Raw genomic sequence first — 18,821 nt, 5'->3', positions numbered from 1 at the left:
ACTGGAGGTCAGGACAGAGAGTACAAAGACAGAACGAGACACAGAAAAAAGCAAGAGGCCAGTTTGAAGGTTGGGGAGATAACAAAGGGGACATACTAGGACGTATCAGGTAAAAAGAAGAAATGTAAGACACAGGCTTGAGGGGAGACAGACAGTCATGGATGCACCGCCAATTCAATTCAGATATAGGAAAAAGAGAGACATAGTGAGACTGAGCTTAACCCGAAAGAGACACAGAACAGTAGAAAGCGGGCACGGGCACACAGCGAGTGTGCCTCCATATTGCCGTATCCTCCTGTGTCACCCTCCTCTGCCTCTGCATCCGCGCGCTGGATGTTTCTGCTGAGTCACACCGCACTCTCTCACCGTCCTAAGGGGGAAGTGGCACCCGGAGCTCAGCTCTTATTTCCGTGCCACCTCCCCCCCTCCTCTGTGCCAACGGAGGGCCATCTGGGCTGGAGGAGACCCCGGAGCCCACAGATAGAGATCCCCCCACCCCTCGGCAGGGACACCCACCTGTGCTGAGCAGGTAGCAGGTGGCGTGCATCTTGCCGATGAAGAGCTCCAGGCCGATGATGGCGTAGATGATGATGACGAAGAGCACGAGGAGGGCGATGTGCAGGAGGGGGACCATGGCCTTGATGATGGAGTTCAGGACCACCTGCAGGCCTGGGGTAGGAGCACAAATAATCAGGAATAGTCAATCATGCTTGTTTCAGGAGTCTCAGACCCGTAGTAGTGGAAGTGATGGAAGCATATGTGACACTACAAAACTGAACACACTGTTGGTGTGAAAAGGCAACACTCCACATCATACAGGGACTTCAACAGTGGGGCCTGAAAAAGTGAATGTGTCAACTAGCGGAGGCAACTCACCGAGGCAAATAACAATTAGCTAAGGACAAACAGATGTAGCAACAACAGTATGAATTAATAACGTAAGGAATGAATGAATGAATGACTAAATGACTGAATGAATGAATGAATGAGTGAATGAGTGAATTAATGAATGAATGAATGAATGAATGAATGAATGAATGAATGAATAAGACAGTATGGACGTAGGAACTTTTAGGACTACTTTTAGGATCTCCAGGCCAAATTTAGAAACACCACTTCTTTAGATGACATCCAGCACAACACAGGCACATTTGTTTCCCATCGTCATTGTATTCCTGATCAATGCCTTATCAGACACACTGTAGAAATATGAAGGTGAATGTTGATGTTGATACTAAATGAGCATCACAAGTAGGTGACTGACTCAGTGAATATGTGCGTGAGGTGAGGAGAGTCCATTGTGAGGAGGGGAGAAGGATGGTGTCAGATAGAGTTAGTGAGTGAGAGCACAGAGTGACTGCTGGAGTGGATTTGGATTGGCAAGGGTGGGAGTGTGAGTGAGAGTGTGTGAACATGTAGAGTGTATGTGAGAGACTGCATGAGAGAGAGTGTGAGGGTGAGGGACTGAGTGTGTGTGTCACAGTGAGAGTGTGTGAGCGATCGGGGGGCACTCACTTGGCACTCCCGAGACGAGACGGAGGGGACGGAGCACCCGGAAAGCTCGTAGCGCCTTCACGTCAAACCCCCCTGGCTTCCCCCCGCCTGGACCCGCCACGTCGCCCTCTTTGGTGATCACCTCCAGTATCACACTAAACAACCTGTAGAGACACACACACACACACAGACACACACACACACACACACACACAATGAACAAATAAATGATCAAGTTTTCAAGATAAAAGCAAGGCAAGTTACCTCTTTTAAATGTTCAAAAAACACAACTGCCCCCTCAAGTCTCAAACGAATGCTGTTGCAGGCAAATCAAGTTCTGTGTGGAGATCTAGCGAGTGGAGTGCTGTGAGGGGTGATGTGACTTCTCCATGTCTTGCCTCCAGTGTCCACTGTCTCATTCACTCTTTGAGTGCTAACTCAGAGAGAGAGCAGACAGACTGACTCATAGAGATCTGAGGGCAGATCTATGTCTGACTTCTGACAGATGTCTTTTCTGAGCGACGAGGCCTCTGTTCGTCCTGACTTCTTTTCCTCTACCTCCCAACAGTTCCTTCACTTCCCGCGCCCCCTCTTCTTTATAGATGCAGTCTGTGACACCTCAGTAGTTTAAACTGAAAGGCAGCAATAGAGGGTGGGGGGGGCTGTCTGTGTTAGTAGAGTCTCTGATGTGGAATGTGAAGGTCCAACTGTGAATACAGATGTATGTGTGTGTGTGTTTGTGTGTGTTTTAATGTGTGTCTGTCTGTCTCTTTGCTCTGTGTGTCTGGGGGGTATGCATAACGGAGTTTCATGAAACTTTTAATTTTTTTAAAAAGAAAAGCATTTCTTTTATATTTGTAAAACTTCCCTTTCAGCACACCTATGACTCTTATAGTATGTGTGTGCTTGTGATCTAATATTGTGAAACACTAAGAATGTGCATGCATACGTGCTTCCATGGATAGAGGCTGCATTGGGCGAACAGGTTTGTTATGTAGAAAGGCCAGTGTGAAGAGGAGAGGGGGCAGATGGTGGGCGACAGAATGTGGAGAGTATAGTAATAAGGGAGGCAGTTGTAGTTGTAGTACCTGTATGTGTGTGTGTGTGTGTGTGTGTGTGTGTGTGTGTGTGTGTGTGTGTGTGTGTGTGTGTGTGTGTGTGTGTGTGTGTGAGTGAGTGTATGTGTGTGTACAACAGTATGCCATGCCCTTTTTGTTTACCCAAACAAACAAACATCTTCCCTGAGGCACAGAGCCAGTCGGTCATGCATCCATTTACTGTGTTTTCCAAATTCAGCCCAGCCGACCGTTAAGTGTAGAAGACCACTTACACAAGCTCACCAACTGAGCATGTGCACTTAGCAGCGCCGCAAGCGCCACTGTCACACTTCACCGACTTAAACTGGTGAAGATGTGGATATTATACACTGAACGTAATAGGTTAAATGTACTAATATACTGACTTTGCCAAAAAACAAAGAATGAATCCACATAATATATACTCACATAAAAATATATATATATATATATATAGTAAATGTAAGGAGATATACATATGTAAGAGTTTGCAGCCTTAGTTTAGGGCTTTAGCCTTAGTTGAATACAGATTGATAGAATCTCTGAGAGGCATGGGTCAGCCAATGCAAAACAAAATTAAATGTAAGTACAAATCAAGGCTTCAAGGCAAAGTTGCACAAATTGCATCTTGTAAAAGCCTGACCTCAAGGTTGAATATTTCCAATTAAATTAATAAACACTTGTTCATTTTTAATTCATTTACATCATTTCTGTGACCTTTCGCTGACCTAGAGATGACCATGTTGTCTGTGCCCATTTGGAAAGGTTGTTTTCCCTAAGGACATGTTTTAATTCAATGCCCAGAAGAGCCCTTGCAGACATGCACACCCCCATCTGTTCTGCAAGAGAGCCACATGGACTCTCTGAGGGGACGATACTGTTGACGCCTGTCTGCTGTTGTAACAAAAACGCTGAAAAAGCCCCCCTTTTCAAATGCCAAAGTCTAACAAGGGGGGGGTATTTTTCCTCACAGAGAAACCAAAACCTCAGTCCAATACAGTCCACTGTATTGGGGTTGTAGCCGGGATGGCCTCGCGGCGATGTAGAACGAAATGGAGGCAGTGTCTCGGATGTTTGTGGCAATGGCAAATGTTTATTATCCTTTCACAGAAGGCCAAACACGCCAGAATGGAGAAAAATCAAAAAAAGAAAACAAAAACTCCAAACCATAATTCTCAATAACTAAATAAACCCTAAACAATTCAGCTCCAAATGAAACAACTAACTATCAATCATAATAAGTTAAGTAAACAATTTGTCGCACTCCAAACTAATCAATTCACCTTCGTCGTCTACAGGGGTGGGAAGTTGTTCCCCTAAGACTCTCGCTTCTCTAAGACATGTTCTGCGCCGGTCTCTTTTTACCCCGGCCTAAACCATTGCACATCGCAAATCAATCAATAAAAATAACAATCTTCCGATTCTACAATAAATACTTTTGCCTCTAATGATACCGACAGATTCACCCAGCGACAATCATTATATCTAATTAATACAAAGCACTTCAAATAATCACACACACTACACACCCCTCTCATCCCACCAACTTGGCGTGGGCACGTCTGACGTTCCATGCTGAACAGTTCAAAGGTCCTTTCCCGACTTCCAATCGGGTCGTTTCCTCCGCCCTGCATTTGGAACTCACTATGAAACCGCACGGCAAGTACTCACTGTAGGCTACATCCTTGTTCAACGTTTGTATGCGTTGAATAGAAGGCCATTCAGTCTCGGAATGTTCGGTGTGGATGCCGTCCTGATTGCGGTGAAATATGTGGTTAGTGTTTGTGTGCAAATAAAACATGTGTCTGTACTCCGCGCTGTCCAGTGTGTTGTATTCAGCTGAGGGATGCATTTCCATATTGGTAACGGGCAGCCGCACCGTTACAGGGGTTGAGCATTGAGATTGACTGTCTGTGAATTAGTAAACAGTTGCTTCCCAGGTGAATTCTGTGTGTTGTTGTTGTTGTTGTTGTTGTTGTCTGTGTTGAAGAGCAGCATGACACACAGGCCTTTGGCATGCGGCCCACAACTTTGCTGATCGGGTGTAAGAGCTCTGCACTCCTTGGCTGCACTCATATCTGTGTGACTGGTAACCGGGGGCCGACAGCCAAGGTCACGGAGGGGGCAGAGGATGACTTAAGGCAGGCTTAGTGGAGGTGGCACACATTAGTATATAGACACTACACACGCACGCACACACGCACACACACACACACACACACACACACACTGTACTATATACTCTGTATCAGACACAGAGTACAGTACACATATAGGCCGCTTTAAGTGTCAGCAAGTAGTGAAACATGTTGTGTATTGGAAACAGGACTAAGAAAAAGAAAAGGGTGTTCAGTACTCACCCCACTATAACTATGACAAAGTCCAGCATGTTCCAGCCGTTTCTGACGTATGAGTTCTGGTGCATTACAAGTCCGTAGGCTATGATCTTCAGAAAAGTCTCTATTGTAAAAATGATGAGGAAGGCATATTCTACTGTTTCCTGTAGGTACAGAAGAGACGGTGGAGGGGGAAAGAGGAGTGGTTAGTCTGGAATACATTTGATTTCATTGCACTTGAATTGTCTTGAATTGTTATGAATCACAGTAGTTTCACAGCAGCCGAACCATTGTGTTGCGTGTGTGAAACCAACAGCAGTGATGCAAACCACAGTGTTACTGCAAGCTACAGGTGATGTGCAAGCACCAATCAGGAGGAGGGACACAGTAAAGAGTCAAATAGACAATCAGACAGAGAGAGGGAAAGAGAGAGCATGAGAAAAAGAGAGAATGAAAAAGAGAAAGTGAGCTATATCATGTAAAAATAGCAGAGCCAATTATTCACTTCAAAAAGCACCACCCGGGGACACATGTGTAGACATCCATCTAATGACCAATCTCCTGGCAAAAACCCAGCACAGCACCTGAGCAAAGACCTACGACAACCCCTCTGTAGGTCACACACACACACTCAAGCACACACACACACACACACACACACACACACACACACACACAAACACACACACACACACAAGCACACACACACACACACACACAAGCACACACACACACACACACACACACCCACACACACCCACAAGAACACACACACACACACACACACACACACACACAAGCACACAAGCACACAAGCACACACACACACACGGAGGATACAGGTTGTTTTTAGATGAACGCTGCAGCAAGTGCAGCCACAATTAACCTGGATGACTACATTAATCCCATTCTAACAACAAAATCTCTCTGTTCATCATCGCCGGTCATCCACGCCCAGCCAGTAAAGCGATTATGCGCACAGATCCGCTGGGACGAGGGGTAGAGGGGTGAGTGGAGAGGAAGACTTATGGCTGGAGGGTTGGATGGGGTGATTTCCACTGGCTATTCACGCGATACTGCCTCCTCTCTTTATGAAATTGTCTGGTGTGCTCAGCCACGCTTATCACATACGGTAATGAGAGGGTTCCAGGGTACAGCTTTTCTCAGTCCCTTTGGTATGTTTTTGGGGCTTCTCTCGAAACAATTAGTACAAACAGCACCACATAATGGATTACCTGCAAAAGCCCATAACTCGCTCAAAATGCTTAGATTATGTCTCAAAAGTAAGTAATTATGTCAGTGAATGTGTCAGTGCCACCAAAATGCAAGTCCTTTTGTCATGGTTTGTAATCAAGAAATGTTTTAGTCTTGTTGTTAGTCTAGTCAATATAACAATTATATCCTGGAAGTGTAGTCCTTATTTCCAAAGTGCTTTTTATTGTATCTTTTTCATTCACAGTAATTTATTACCACCCCAGATTATTGTATGTCCCTTACTAACTGAATATCATTCTCAAGCATGTTGATAATATCCATGTCACTGAAATTTCAATTCAACAAGGCTCTTGAAGAATATTGTAGTGAAACCACTACAGATGGTCCAGAACGCGGCGGCGCGTCTGGTGTTCAACCAACAGAACAGGGCACACGTCACCACGCTACTTATTGAGCTCCACTGGCTGCCTGTAGCTGCTCACATTAAGTTCATGTCACTTAATGCTTGCTTACAGAGTGATTGCTGGTTCTGCTCCCACTTAATTAAATGCTCTTGTAAGGGCAAATGTTACCCCCCCGGATGCTGCATTCGTCTAATGATTGTCGTTTAGCACTGCCATCCGTGCAAGTACGGAAATCTAGACTATTCTCATACGTAGTTCCACGTTGGTGGAACGAGCTGCCTAGCACTACCAGAGCAGGGGCGTCCCTCTCTACCTTTAAGAAGCTCTTGAAGACCCAACTCTTCAAAGAGCACTTCCTTTCCCTTCCCCTACCTCTCCTTATCTTTCCTCTAATGCTATCTCCTCTAACAAGTACTTAACTCGCTCTTACAGTAGTTACATTTCTGCACTTTTTATTCCTTATGTAAAGTAGTATTTATTGTCTCTATTAGTTGTAGCTTGATTGTTTTCTCCTTTGTACATCGCTTTGGATAAAAGCGTCTGCTAAATGACTAAATGTAGCATGTAAATGTAGCAGGATGCAGAAAATCACATGAGACAGTAGCAACAATAACAACCTGCTCAAGAACAATGGGACAATCTTGCATGCCACATACATTCTTTGAGAATCAAGTGTTATCCAGTCATGATAATCATAGACATTATACCTTCATTCAGAAAAGAACGTTGCCGTTGGATTAAGTACTGAATAAAATAGATAGAACTGTATCAGCAAAAACACCTAATGCTGTGTTTGTGGAGAATGTTTACATTGACCTAAATGACCACATGCAGTACGTAATCTGGCATGCTGCTTCTCACAGAATCCTTCCAGATCTCGTGAATGAGATCCCTGTGGATGATTTATACGTGAGAAAGGTAAGATCTGTGTTTTGCAAAACCCAAACGTGACAATATGACTGAACACATTGTTGTCTGATATAGAGGGCACTCTGTTACTGGATTTCCCCTCATGCTGACCTGGCACATCCACTCTGGCTTGGTGGCCTAGGAGGTTTTACGCTCGTTTTTGAACAACAATCGAGGTTCGAATGGCAAGTAATTTAGCCCTTTGGCCAAAATACCATGTCACTGAAACTGATGAAGCATATTGTTGACAATGTTAATTGGTTTAACCCATTTGCATGTCATGACTTACACAATGAATATATACATAGATGTTTTTGGGGTTAGACCAAACAGCAGATGGTTGTACATACACTTCTGCCGTGAATGTGTAAAATGTTCAAAAGAATGACAAACAGCTCTTATGATGTGCACAAGTGACTAGATGATGTGGAGGTTGAACACACAGTTCTGAGAATTTTTATTCTGATCCGAAAATTGCACCAAAGCGACTGAGAAAAGGTGTAACTGTGAGGTGTCTGAGAGACTGTGGGGGCCACCGGAGCAGATAGGATGGATTCCACTTACAGCAACTATTATACTGGTGGGGAAAAATCAGCTAACTTCTGAGAGGTTGTGAAGCTGACTGTGAGCATAGAGTATACAAGCATCTAGGTAGGTTGCACAGGCCTCATGAAGATGGGCAGAGGTATGTGTAGTGGGCCTTTACTGCCATCTTCTTCCCCTGACCTCTGCCTGCTTCATAATGGCCCTTGTAGGCAGATGTGCATTAGGGGTGTCCAACAATATCATTTTATCGATTAATCGCTTTTTATAATGAATTCAAATCAATATCAATCTGTAACATTTCTTGATCTGACTTTTAGGCTAGTATGCATTTCTTGTTTGTTTATCTAGGTTCCTCATGGTTAAACACAGCGCAGCTGTCATATTAAAGAAAATCCATTTACCACTCCTCCCTAATAGATGTTGCTCTCTCATTCAACCGATGCAAACTGCGAACGCATAGAGGAAAATCTGTTGTTGCATCCATTGCTTCACTGTTAAAGCAACTATAACCATATATGCCTCAAATAAAAAGTATTTGGTTTCCAGTCACTTTGCATTTGTAAACTTGTGTTCCCTTTAGAGTAAGGCGACCAGACATCCTGTTTTTTGATGATCTGAAGACATCGGTACCATGCAGAGGTGCGCACATACCAGTGTTTGCTAAGCATTTGTCTAGTTTTCCATTTTTTACAATTGACAATGTTTTTTCACAAACATGGAACAGCTCCAACATTTCTACGAGTGGCCAGAGCTGCGGAGGAAGAGATGTATTTTTAAACATCTCTCTAAATATAAAAAAATCTGCTGTATAGTATTTCATATCCTATCAATATCCAATCAGAAACTGAGCGAATCGGATTGAATCGAATCACAAGCTTGTGAATCAGAATCAAATCTGTGCCAATACCCTTCCCTAATTTGTGTGTGCAATGACAGGGGCTAATGTTGCGGGTCAGTTCAGGTAGCAACATAGTGCTCCAGCAGCTGTTTCACTGGGCTTTTAAATACTGGGATGTGTGCAAAACATGAGTACTTATTTCTACTTATATCTACAGTATGAGAAAGCATTATACTGATATTACTGTAATAGTTTTTTTTCTCTTCAACATCCACCATAAGCGCAGTCTGGCTTTCAGAGACTAATATGTGGTGTACACTGAAAAAAATAAAATAAAAAACACTGTGTCAGTGTGTCATGGGCCCATTGTATCAATGCTGCTCTCCACTGTATACAAAACCCAGGGAGGAGGCCGTTTTAAGTCACGTAATCTGACCAAAACAGCACACACACACACACACACACACAAACACACACACACACACACACACACACACTCACACACACACACACACTGCTCTGCTTTGCCTCCATTACCACCACTGCTGCCTGCATCTGTTCTCTGTTGCTTTTAATAAACGGCCCATAGAAAGCATGCTCTCTTTTATCTGCCTCTGCGGCCCATCCCCAAATGTTTGAGCCCTTCCATTAATTCAACAAAAGAGCATTAAGTCATCCTGGATGGCAGGCCAGGCCGTGGCGGTGTTTACTCTGTGCCCGGGCGTAATCGTGCCCACGCGGCGCAGTGTGGCGTCTCACGGCGCAGGCAGGCAGGCCCCTGGCAGAGGGCGGCGAGCTGGGAGGGATGCTCACGTGCAGATTAGCGGCGAGAGTTGGCAAACTCCGGCGCCACCGGGAGGATAACGCCACGCTAGGAGGAGCTGGTGAAGCCAGCGCTGAAGGGGAATGTGGACAGGAAGACCCACAGATCTACAGGTGTGTGACAAACTCACTCACTCTGCTCCCCTCCCCCACACAGACACACACACATACACCCACACAGACACACACACACACCCACACTAGGCTTACAAACACCCATGGGTTGTGGCTGGTGTCGTAATCTCCGCTGGAGAATTAATCAGTGACAGTGGCGAGAGGAGAGAGAACAGTGAAAGAGGACGAGTGTGAGCACTGATAACACAGGACGCTGCTGCTGCCCACGACAGCCTGAATGCTGAATGCCTTTCCCCCTCCCAACCCTCCCTCTCCCTGTTTGCTTTAGTTGGGAGATGGCTTTGCTTTTTGACTGGGTCAACAGCTGACCAAGCAGAGGGGCCGTCTGCCACAGCCAGGGCTAATAGCACCCGTGTGTCAATGGAGCACTTAAAGCCACACTGTGGCCTGTGTAGATTGGGGTGGGGAGGAGGAGGAGGCAAGGAGCCATACAGGAGGGCTGGGGGGTGACTTAGTGGGCTGTGAAGCCCGTTCTGGGGATCAGAGGTAAATCACGGGCCTGTGCGGAGGAGATTAGAGGTGACAATGGGAGCGAGTGGCCTCAATTAGCAGAAGGCGAGGAGCACAGACAGGGGTCAGCGCATTAGCGCTCAACTGGGCCAATCAGATGGCTACTGGGGGGATAGAATGAGAGCTGGGGTATTACTTTAGTGCAGAGCTGATCTTTGCCAACTGGGGCGGTGTGTGGCTCGTGTAGGAGTGGGCGCGGGTTTGGAGCCCACATCACGCACATGAAAGAGGTAATGCTGCAGCACAGATGAAAGAGAATGAAACACCTGCTCATGTTTCTGTCTCTCAATCCAACTCTCTCTCTCTCTCTCTCTCTCTCTCTCTCTCTCTCTCTCTCTCTTTCTGTATGTGTGTTTGTGTGCGCTTGGCTTTGTGTTTTTGACAGTGGTAGGTGGAGAGCAGGTGGTCAAGTGCCACTGACACAAGTCCACCTGCTCTTCCTCTGCTGTCTGACCTCTCACTGCTGGCCCAGAGAGAACCATAGAGACGGAATCACAGCAAGAACATCAAATACACACACTTTGAGGGCCACTCAGAGAGAGAGAGAGAGAGAGAGAGAGAGAGAGAGAGAGAGTGAGAGAGAGAGAGAGAGAGAGAGAGAGAGAGGTTCTCTCGGTTCTCCTATTTGTTTAATTCCTCCTGTCACCCACATCATTATAAAGTTGCCATGGACATAACCTACTCTTTTATGGAAACCAAGACAGGACTTGATTGAAAGCCCAAGCATGCCTGTATGCAAATACCCCAGCTTGACACTCAAAAGTGTGTGTGAGAGACAGAGAGAGAGCGAGAGGAAGAAGTAAAGTATCTGTTTACTTGTGACTCACCTAACTGCAAAGATTTCCGAGCGCTACAGGTGTGCATGTGAACTCAAGTGTGCCTGACCATATGTCTGTGATTGTGCATATGCATCAGTGCATTGCTCACTGGGTCCTAAGCCACTGTGTGTGTATATACTGTGAATGTGCATATATACTGTGAATGTGCATATATGTATGTGTGTGTGTGTGTGTGTGTGTGTGTGTGTGTGTGTGTGTGTGTGTGTGTGTGTGTGTGTGTGTGTGTGTGTGTCTGTTTGTGTATATACACTTTGAATGTGCATATATATCTGTGTGTGTGTGTGTCTGTGTGTGTGTGTGTGTGTGTGAGTGAGTGTGTAAGCCAATCTTGCGCAGGTGCACACAGTGAATTTCAGTAGGTAGAAACATGAGAGCTTCTCTCTCATTTTTATTCATCTGGAGCTGCCAGAGCCAAGCCCACTGTGTGGCTCTTTGTTCTGAGGCAGACAGCATGAGCTGAGGGCTATTGAGAGGCAGGGATGCTGGGCTCAGTTGTGCTGTGTTGTGCTGCATTGGCTTGTAAAAGCTTTTCACAGAGCTTAGTGCTGCTTCATTAACACAGTCTGTCTAAGACTGGAAGGGCTACTAAGGTCATGGGTGAAAACCGGGCCCAGGGCTGGGACATGACACATGCACACACACACACACACACACACACACACATGTACGCACGCACGCACGCACACACATACTTGAATACAAACAAACAAACAAACACACAAACACACTTCAAAGACCATAACACACACTCACTTACACAAGGGTACACAAATAGTACATGCACACAAATATATATTCACATACACAAACAAACACGAGTCAAAAGCACACGCGCACGCGCGCACACACACACACACAAATATGATGTGTGGTATGGTATATCCTCACTGGCCCATTCTACTACAGAGCAGACAAAAGTATTAAAGGTTTATACCAATCTTACGTAACCGCTCCTAAGTCCTAACCCCTGATCTTGATAAGAGTGCAAAGAGTGGAAAATGAGTGGAGCAGCACTGAAGGCTGAGAGCTTTTGGGGTCACCTGATTAAGCCAAAAGTCTCGCAGCACACAGTGGCCAATGCAAAGATCCTTTACTGTCAGAGAATTCCAGCCAGTGTGAATCAGAATCTCCTGATGGCAGTTCTCCTCTGAATCACTCAAGACAGTAGATGAGGGAGAGAAGAAGAGACACGGGGGAAGAGGGTGAGAGAGAAAGAAAGGTCTGTGTGGGAGTGCAAGACAAAGAGAGAGAGAGAGAGAGAGAAAGAGAGAGAGAGAGAGAGAAAGAGAGGGAGAAGTGGTCAAAAGGGAATAAAAAAAAAGGAGGACTGTCGCTAATATTCTGCTCAGGTAAGATAAGACCCAAAAATAATCTTTACTTTATCTTTCAACGTAATCTTCTGTTGATCCACGAATGCTATCATTCGGATCAGCTCTCTCCACATCTTACAGATAACAGGGATCCTGAGGAGTACATATTCCCACATAACAATTATTTCCTATTTCTTGTGAACTTCTTATGAATCACATGTTTGTGCTATTCCTGCCCTCCAGGAGGCAAGCTCCTGTATTTGAAAAGGATAAAAGGTAAGAGGGAGGCTGTACGTATCCCAGGAGGAGCTCACTGGCCTCATGCAGAGAGCCAGCATTGGATGCCCCACTGGGCTGTGATCAATCCCAGTGCAGGGTCAAGCTCATGCCCCAGCAGCCCCACGGATGGATGGATGGATGGGTGGGTGGATGGATGGATGGATGGATGAATAGATGGGTGGATAGATGAATGGATGGGTGGATGGATGGATGATGGGATGGGTGTGAGGTGCATCAGCAGAAGCAGCAGCAGTGGCGTGAAGCTGGCCTGGTGTAAGTGGCTCAGCTGAGGCTAATGAGAGTGGACAGACAGCACAGACCTGCACAGGCCTCCCAGCAGCACTGGCTCCCTGAGCCACCATCACATGGGCCCTTCCGGCCACACACCACCCCCTCTTCAAACCCACACCCACACACCCTCTCACATCCGCTTCCCAGCCAACCTGCTGCTGCCACGGGGTGATGTCACTGATACTGGCACATGACAGCCATAGCACCCAGAGAGAGAGAGAGAGAGAGAAAGAGAAATGGGGAAAAAAAGCAGAAACTCAATTCACCAGGCTAAGTGATGTCACTGACAAGCACACATCAATAGTCACACCATCATGTTCATTGATGAGAAATGGGGATGTGTGTGTTTGGGTGTGACTACCAATTAGGGGTCGACCGATTATCTGGTCGTTAGATAATCAGCTAATACTTGCAATCTTTATCTGATTATCGTCTGTATATTTTTATCTAAATTCCCAATAAATGTAAAGATATTATTGGTAACACTAACATTCTTTCCACAAAATTATCTCATTGGCTGAGACAGACAACGTTGTCTGACCTTGAAAAACAAATGTTTTCTTTTTAACAAATAGCCTGGTAATATTTATTCTGTTCAAATAAAACATTCAAAGAAATGTACCTTAAAGCCCAGCCTTCATCATTTGAGCAACCGTTAACGAAATTAAACTTCAGCTCACTTGTGGTCGCACCGTATGTCAGAACCTTGCGGCAAAGCTGAAAATACCCTTTTGCCGCTTTGATGTTTCTGCATTGAGCCTCATCCTCATCATGGAAGTCGAGTTATTCAAGTAAAAGTTTGAAACACACAGTTTGTTCTTAACAGTATTTTCACTAACTTTATCAAAGTCCATCCACACGGTATCTTACTTTTGTGTGAGCTGTCCATTTTTCACAAAAATAACTTTAAAAAGAATCTCCCCGCAGCTTCAGAAAAAGTGTGGACTAGTTTTAAAGTTTGATATTTCATACTTAAAAATGGAATTGCAGACAAAATGATTTCAATTTGCTTTATTTCTTAGGCAATGACTGCTGTAATTTGTCCGATAACTGAATGCTTTTGAAATAGCGATAGGCATCTGTTGCGTGGCCGAAATAAGATAACCATAGAGCAATGGAACCACAAAGTCAGTATTAGCCCACTTTTAGTTGGCCCCGTCTCTCTTGTGCACCATTTCGATGGAACGTGCACGCGCTGGCACACACGCTACAGCTCAAATGTGACCCTCACAGATAATCTATAATGCCAACTGTGGTCAGTATTGTAGTAGGCTGTATTGTAGGAAGAATTGTAGGCTTATAATTGAAATGTAATTTTCCCATGCACACATTCAAAATAATTTTCCAGTCTTCCTGCCTTTTTCTCAAACCAGTTTCTAGATGGATTCAGAGAGAGAAGAGATCAGCCAGTGGAGTGCATTCAAAGGATTCATGTTGTCAGAGCCTATTTGTTTTCAAACCAAAAAAAAAAGCATTCAAATGTTTAAAGCATTCAGATATCGTCCGGAAATATTGGTTATCGTTCTCTTTTGGTCCCAGATAATCATTATTGACAACCCCTAGTAGCAATCCATGTATTTGCCTGTGTGTGTGTGTGTGTGTGTGTGTGTGTGTGTGTGTGTGTCTGATGCTTCTGCTTGTGTGTAGTCCTATATGTTTCCATGCATGGGTGTGTATGCATCCGGGTGTGTTCCTGCACCTGTCTGTGGAGGTCATTAGGCCCCATTACCTCTGGCATGATTGCCCTAATAAGATAAATAGAGCCATGATGGAGGAGAGTGTGCTGCACTGCACATCAAAGCAGAGCAGCACAAGGGCAACTAATCAACACAAGCCTCATTCATCCAATGGGATGTGGGAACTGAGTCCACACTACAGACCTTGTATTTCAGTGAGGCATGTACTCAGAATCCAGACAGTGTTTTGAAGCAATTCACCCAGATGGACTTGGCAACACAATGAAGTCAAAAGAGTCAGATGGAAGACATGCTGTTCCTCAGTTAACAAAAGCCACTGAGATGAAAAGATGTTTTCAACCGTTTTATTTCAGAGCTGATGTCTTTCATGGCAAAGTGCCCTATCCAGACTGGCATTCAGAGAGAGAAAAACAGGTTTGGTAAGCAATGATAACTGACTTTATGTACTTGTACAACATGTCTCAAGAGCAGGACATTTGTTCAAACATCTGCTTGTTTAACTATGAATGTCACAAGAACTAAATACCAAATGTACTTAACAAACATGTGTACAATAAACCATTGGAACCTATTTTTGTTCATGCGTGTGAGAGTGCATAGACCCTTCCCATTTCTCAAGTGGCTAGAAAAAAATGTTTATCCCAGCATTTCAGTTCTTTTGAACATCAGTATTTATCTTCTCCATCATTCTTGTAAATCTGTTGATATTCTTACTCTCTGACTACCTTCTGATTGACTGGACCCTTCTAAACAGGACAATCAGGCAGACTGTCTATACACGCACAGAGAAGGACGGAGAGGGAGGAAGGAGAGAAACAGAGAGAGAGAGAGAGAGAGAGAGAGAGAGAGAGAGAGATCAAGCCAAAAAATTGAAAGATCAAGGCGGAGACAGAATCCTTCCTAACCCTAACCCTAATGTGGACCTCTCAATACAACCACTCAAAGATAAGCCGAGCCAAACAGGATTTCCACTCCAATGTGATAAGCGAAAATTTCCAGTCACCCTTGAGCTACCTCATCACAGGCAATCAAAGGATACACTTAGGGACACAATTAGGGAACTCAGCAGGAGTCCAGCAACCACGAACAACTTAGGAGCCCAAGAGAAATGGCATGGAATTACCCAACACCTCCTCAACTGACCTCCCAAAATGGAGACCACATACACACTGTTTTCCAGCAGCACTGGAGAATGCACTGAGAGAGGAGCTTGGCCATATTCAGCCGAAAGAATCAAAGCTGAAGTCTTGGCCAGTGTCCTTGGTGCCCGTTGGAACTGAAGGGGGTCAGTGGTTAAGGGAGATCCCCTTGATTGGAGGAAACAGGTAATCACAGCAAATGTTATCAGCCTGTCTGCCTCAATTGGGGAACTCATTAACCCAATTAGTGTGCTGTGGCGGTGACACAGGGAGGATATGAGACACGAGAGCAGATGAGAGCCGAGGAGAGGTGATTAGAGAGGACTCTGGGACAGGGGAGGGTAAGAGATGAAAAGACACGAGAGGAGAGAGGAGATGGGACGAGATGAGGACGAGGAAGAGAGAAAAGAGAGGAAAAGAACGGGATTTTACGAGAGGAGAGGAGACAAGAGGAGAACAGAAGGGAAGAAATGAGGGGAGAACAGAAAAGAAGGGGAGAGAGGAGATAAGGGGGGAAAAAAGAGCAGAAGAAAAGAGAATAAATGAAAAGAAGAGGCAGTGTTTAGGGGCCACTGAGGGACTAATGTGTTTATGTGGATATAAACTACATTTATAAAGCAGGTTTAAACTGTTAGTGGCACACTTGTGTAGGCTGTCACTAAATGCTCTTGAGGGGCCAACTATCCACTCTCTCTCTCTCCTCTGCTCTGCTCTTATCTATTCTCTCCTTGATTAATCAGTTTCCTTTTGACATGTCTCTTCTTCCTCTCATCTCCAGATAATCTCTGCTCCTCTCCTCTCCTCTCCTCCTCATTGCCTTCCTCCCCTCCTGTCATCTCTCTTGCTTCGCTCTCTCTGGCTTTTATATAAAAAAAAAAACAATATCTCATCTTGACCTTATTTCAAACACTTTTCACCACACTGAGCTCTTTCCTCGGGACCGGGAAATCTTATCTGTGAATATACGTACATACGTGTACACACAGACACAGCTGTCACCATTAAGGCACAATCCACATCCAACAACTGTTTGTGAACAGAGGCTAAATTACATGAAAAATCTGTTATCACTTTGCATCATTCACGTATAATTTGCCAAATTGTCGAGGCACCGAGATCACTGTAAGTCTCTCAGACTAGAAATTATAGACATAACTCTTGACAATTGCAACACAAACAGCACGCAATTATGCAGTGAAAGGATCCTGTATGTGGGGTACAATTTGCTGCCTAACAGATAAAAGAAGACCCAGAGAAAAAGAGAGACCTGCTGCTAGGATTAATGGCCTGCAGAAGGAACAACTCTCACTATCTCTCTTTCTCTGCAGCATCTCCTCGGAGACACCAACAGGTCGCCATGGCCACGGTTGTCACGGCAGCAAGGTGCTTTATTTATGTAAGATTTGTGGGAAGGAGGCATTGAGACACAAACTCCCACAAATTCATATAAATACACATGTACATATGTGAAGGAAAATCTAAAGAAAAACAGCACCTCACCACAGGTCAGAACATGCAGGAGGAGACATGTTTAAACAGACATGCAAAGCACATGCATGGAGCACTAACTTGCCAGATGGATCTGCACCTTCCTAAATACTTACAAACATCTTCCTTGTGATTGGACAATTACATGAAGCGTGTCTCCACTGTCAGTGATCATCCCCCACAACAAACATGATTTCCTACTGCATGTCATCACCTAATACATTCCTAAGAGGTAGAACTCGTATGATGTTCACCTCATCACACTGAAGGTGAAGTAACACCTGACCTGAGGGCAACATAACTACAGCAGGAGCCCCGATGCTACCGTTCACCACAGAGTTCAATCCATGCAAATACATCAAATGGCCGAGAACCACTACACAGGCCCTTCTTTTACTGGTCTTGTAGTTTAAAAAAAAAAAAAACTGCTCCTGTTACAGTAATAGGGACTCTTTCATGAGCCCATCCACAGCCTACTTTATTCACATGACCTCTACAATGACGTCTTTGGCTGAAACTATTTTTACCCATTTGGTGTTGTGATTATAATACCACCATGATAACCGTGGCTGGATGTAAGCCTCCGAGCTGGTCACAGGGGTGGGTGAACAGAACCATCGTTTGCCTGTGTCGGGGATCAGACTTGCTGTGAAACAGTAGGTAAAAATGGGATTTCCATCTGAACAGATTACTGGTGAGCTCTGCGTAGTGTTTTATGATATTACACTAATGTCACAGAGGTTTATGTAAAAGAGGAGGGTTAATCCAGAACCCAAAGTTCGTTGAATAAGCTGTTTCCAAAGCGTAGCCTCATTTATTGGAAATTATGATCAATGTGAGGTAGGTTTCCGTGAAGAAAGAAAGTTTTAAAAAGCTCCGCAACAGCATCACACTACATCGTACTATAGTGATTATAATTACAAGTAGTGATTATAAATGCAAGATATTTCGGTATGAAATGAAATAATACTAATTCTAACAGAGAAACACTCTGTGCTATGAGGAAAGCATTTCCATAAGAGCCACAATATCAATTTAACACTATTATTAATTAATCACTGTGTATATTTATGCACACATTCATTTGTTTACTGATGTATATGTCTGTTTATGTGTTGACTCACTGAGTCCATTCATCAATGATCTGTCCTGAACATTACATTAAACCAGCAAGTAACCTGCTTATGTGCTGTTTATATTACGCAAGCCAAGGGACACAAAGACAAAGCTTGGCCCTCTTATGAAGTACGCCCAGGAGGCCTGCCAAAGAAACTCTGCCGCTAATCTGGCCAGAGCCTCTGTCATACAAGGCTTATTCAGTACTAAGGCCAAATGAATAGCCTCTTTCTAAGGACCAAGACCCTCCAAAAATCCCTGAAAATAAACAACTGCAAACTCAAAGGCAATTGGTCAGTTGTCACACTCGAAAGAGGGTTAGTTAGAGGGACGGGTGAAAAAACAGAATATCTGCATGTCCATTTGACAGTACAAAC

At 44.5% G+C, this 18,821-nt stretch overlaps 1 protein-coding gene across 5 annotated transcripts in view; it reads right to left on the bottom strand.

Moving 5' to 3' along the window:
* Window positions 1-18,821, bottom strand: part of LOC105898925 (voltage-dependent L-type calcium channel subunit alpha-1D) — a 64,942-nt gene that overhangs the window by 34,015 nt on the left and 12,106 nt on the right. For all 5 annotated transcript variants that reach the window (XM_031566315.2, XM_031566318.2, XM_031566317.2 and 2 more), the window contains exons 4-6: window positions 4,931-5,070; window positions 1,516-1,658; window positions 517-669 (exon numbers count right to left, since the gene is read on the bottom strand). In XM_031566315.2, the coding sequence (XP_031422175.1) occupies window positions 517-669; window positions 1,516-1,658; window positions 4,931-5,070 (436 nt within the window). The remainder of the gene's footprint in view (window positions 1-516; window positions 670-1,515; window positions 1,659-4,930; window positions 5,071-18,821) is intronic.

This window comes from Clupea harengus, chromosome 4, assembly GCF_900700415.2.
Source record: "Clupea harengus chromosome 4, Ch_v2.0.2, whole genome shotgun sequence".
In the NCBI taxonomy this organism is placed as follows: domain Eukaryota; kingdom Metazoa; phylum Chordata; class Actinopteri; order Clupeiformes; family Clupeidae; genus Clupea; species Clupea harengus.
This window is presented reverse-complemented; position numbering and strand designations above follow the sequence as displayed.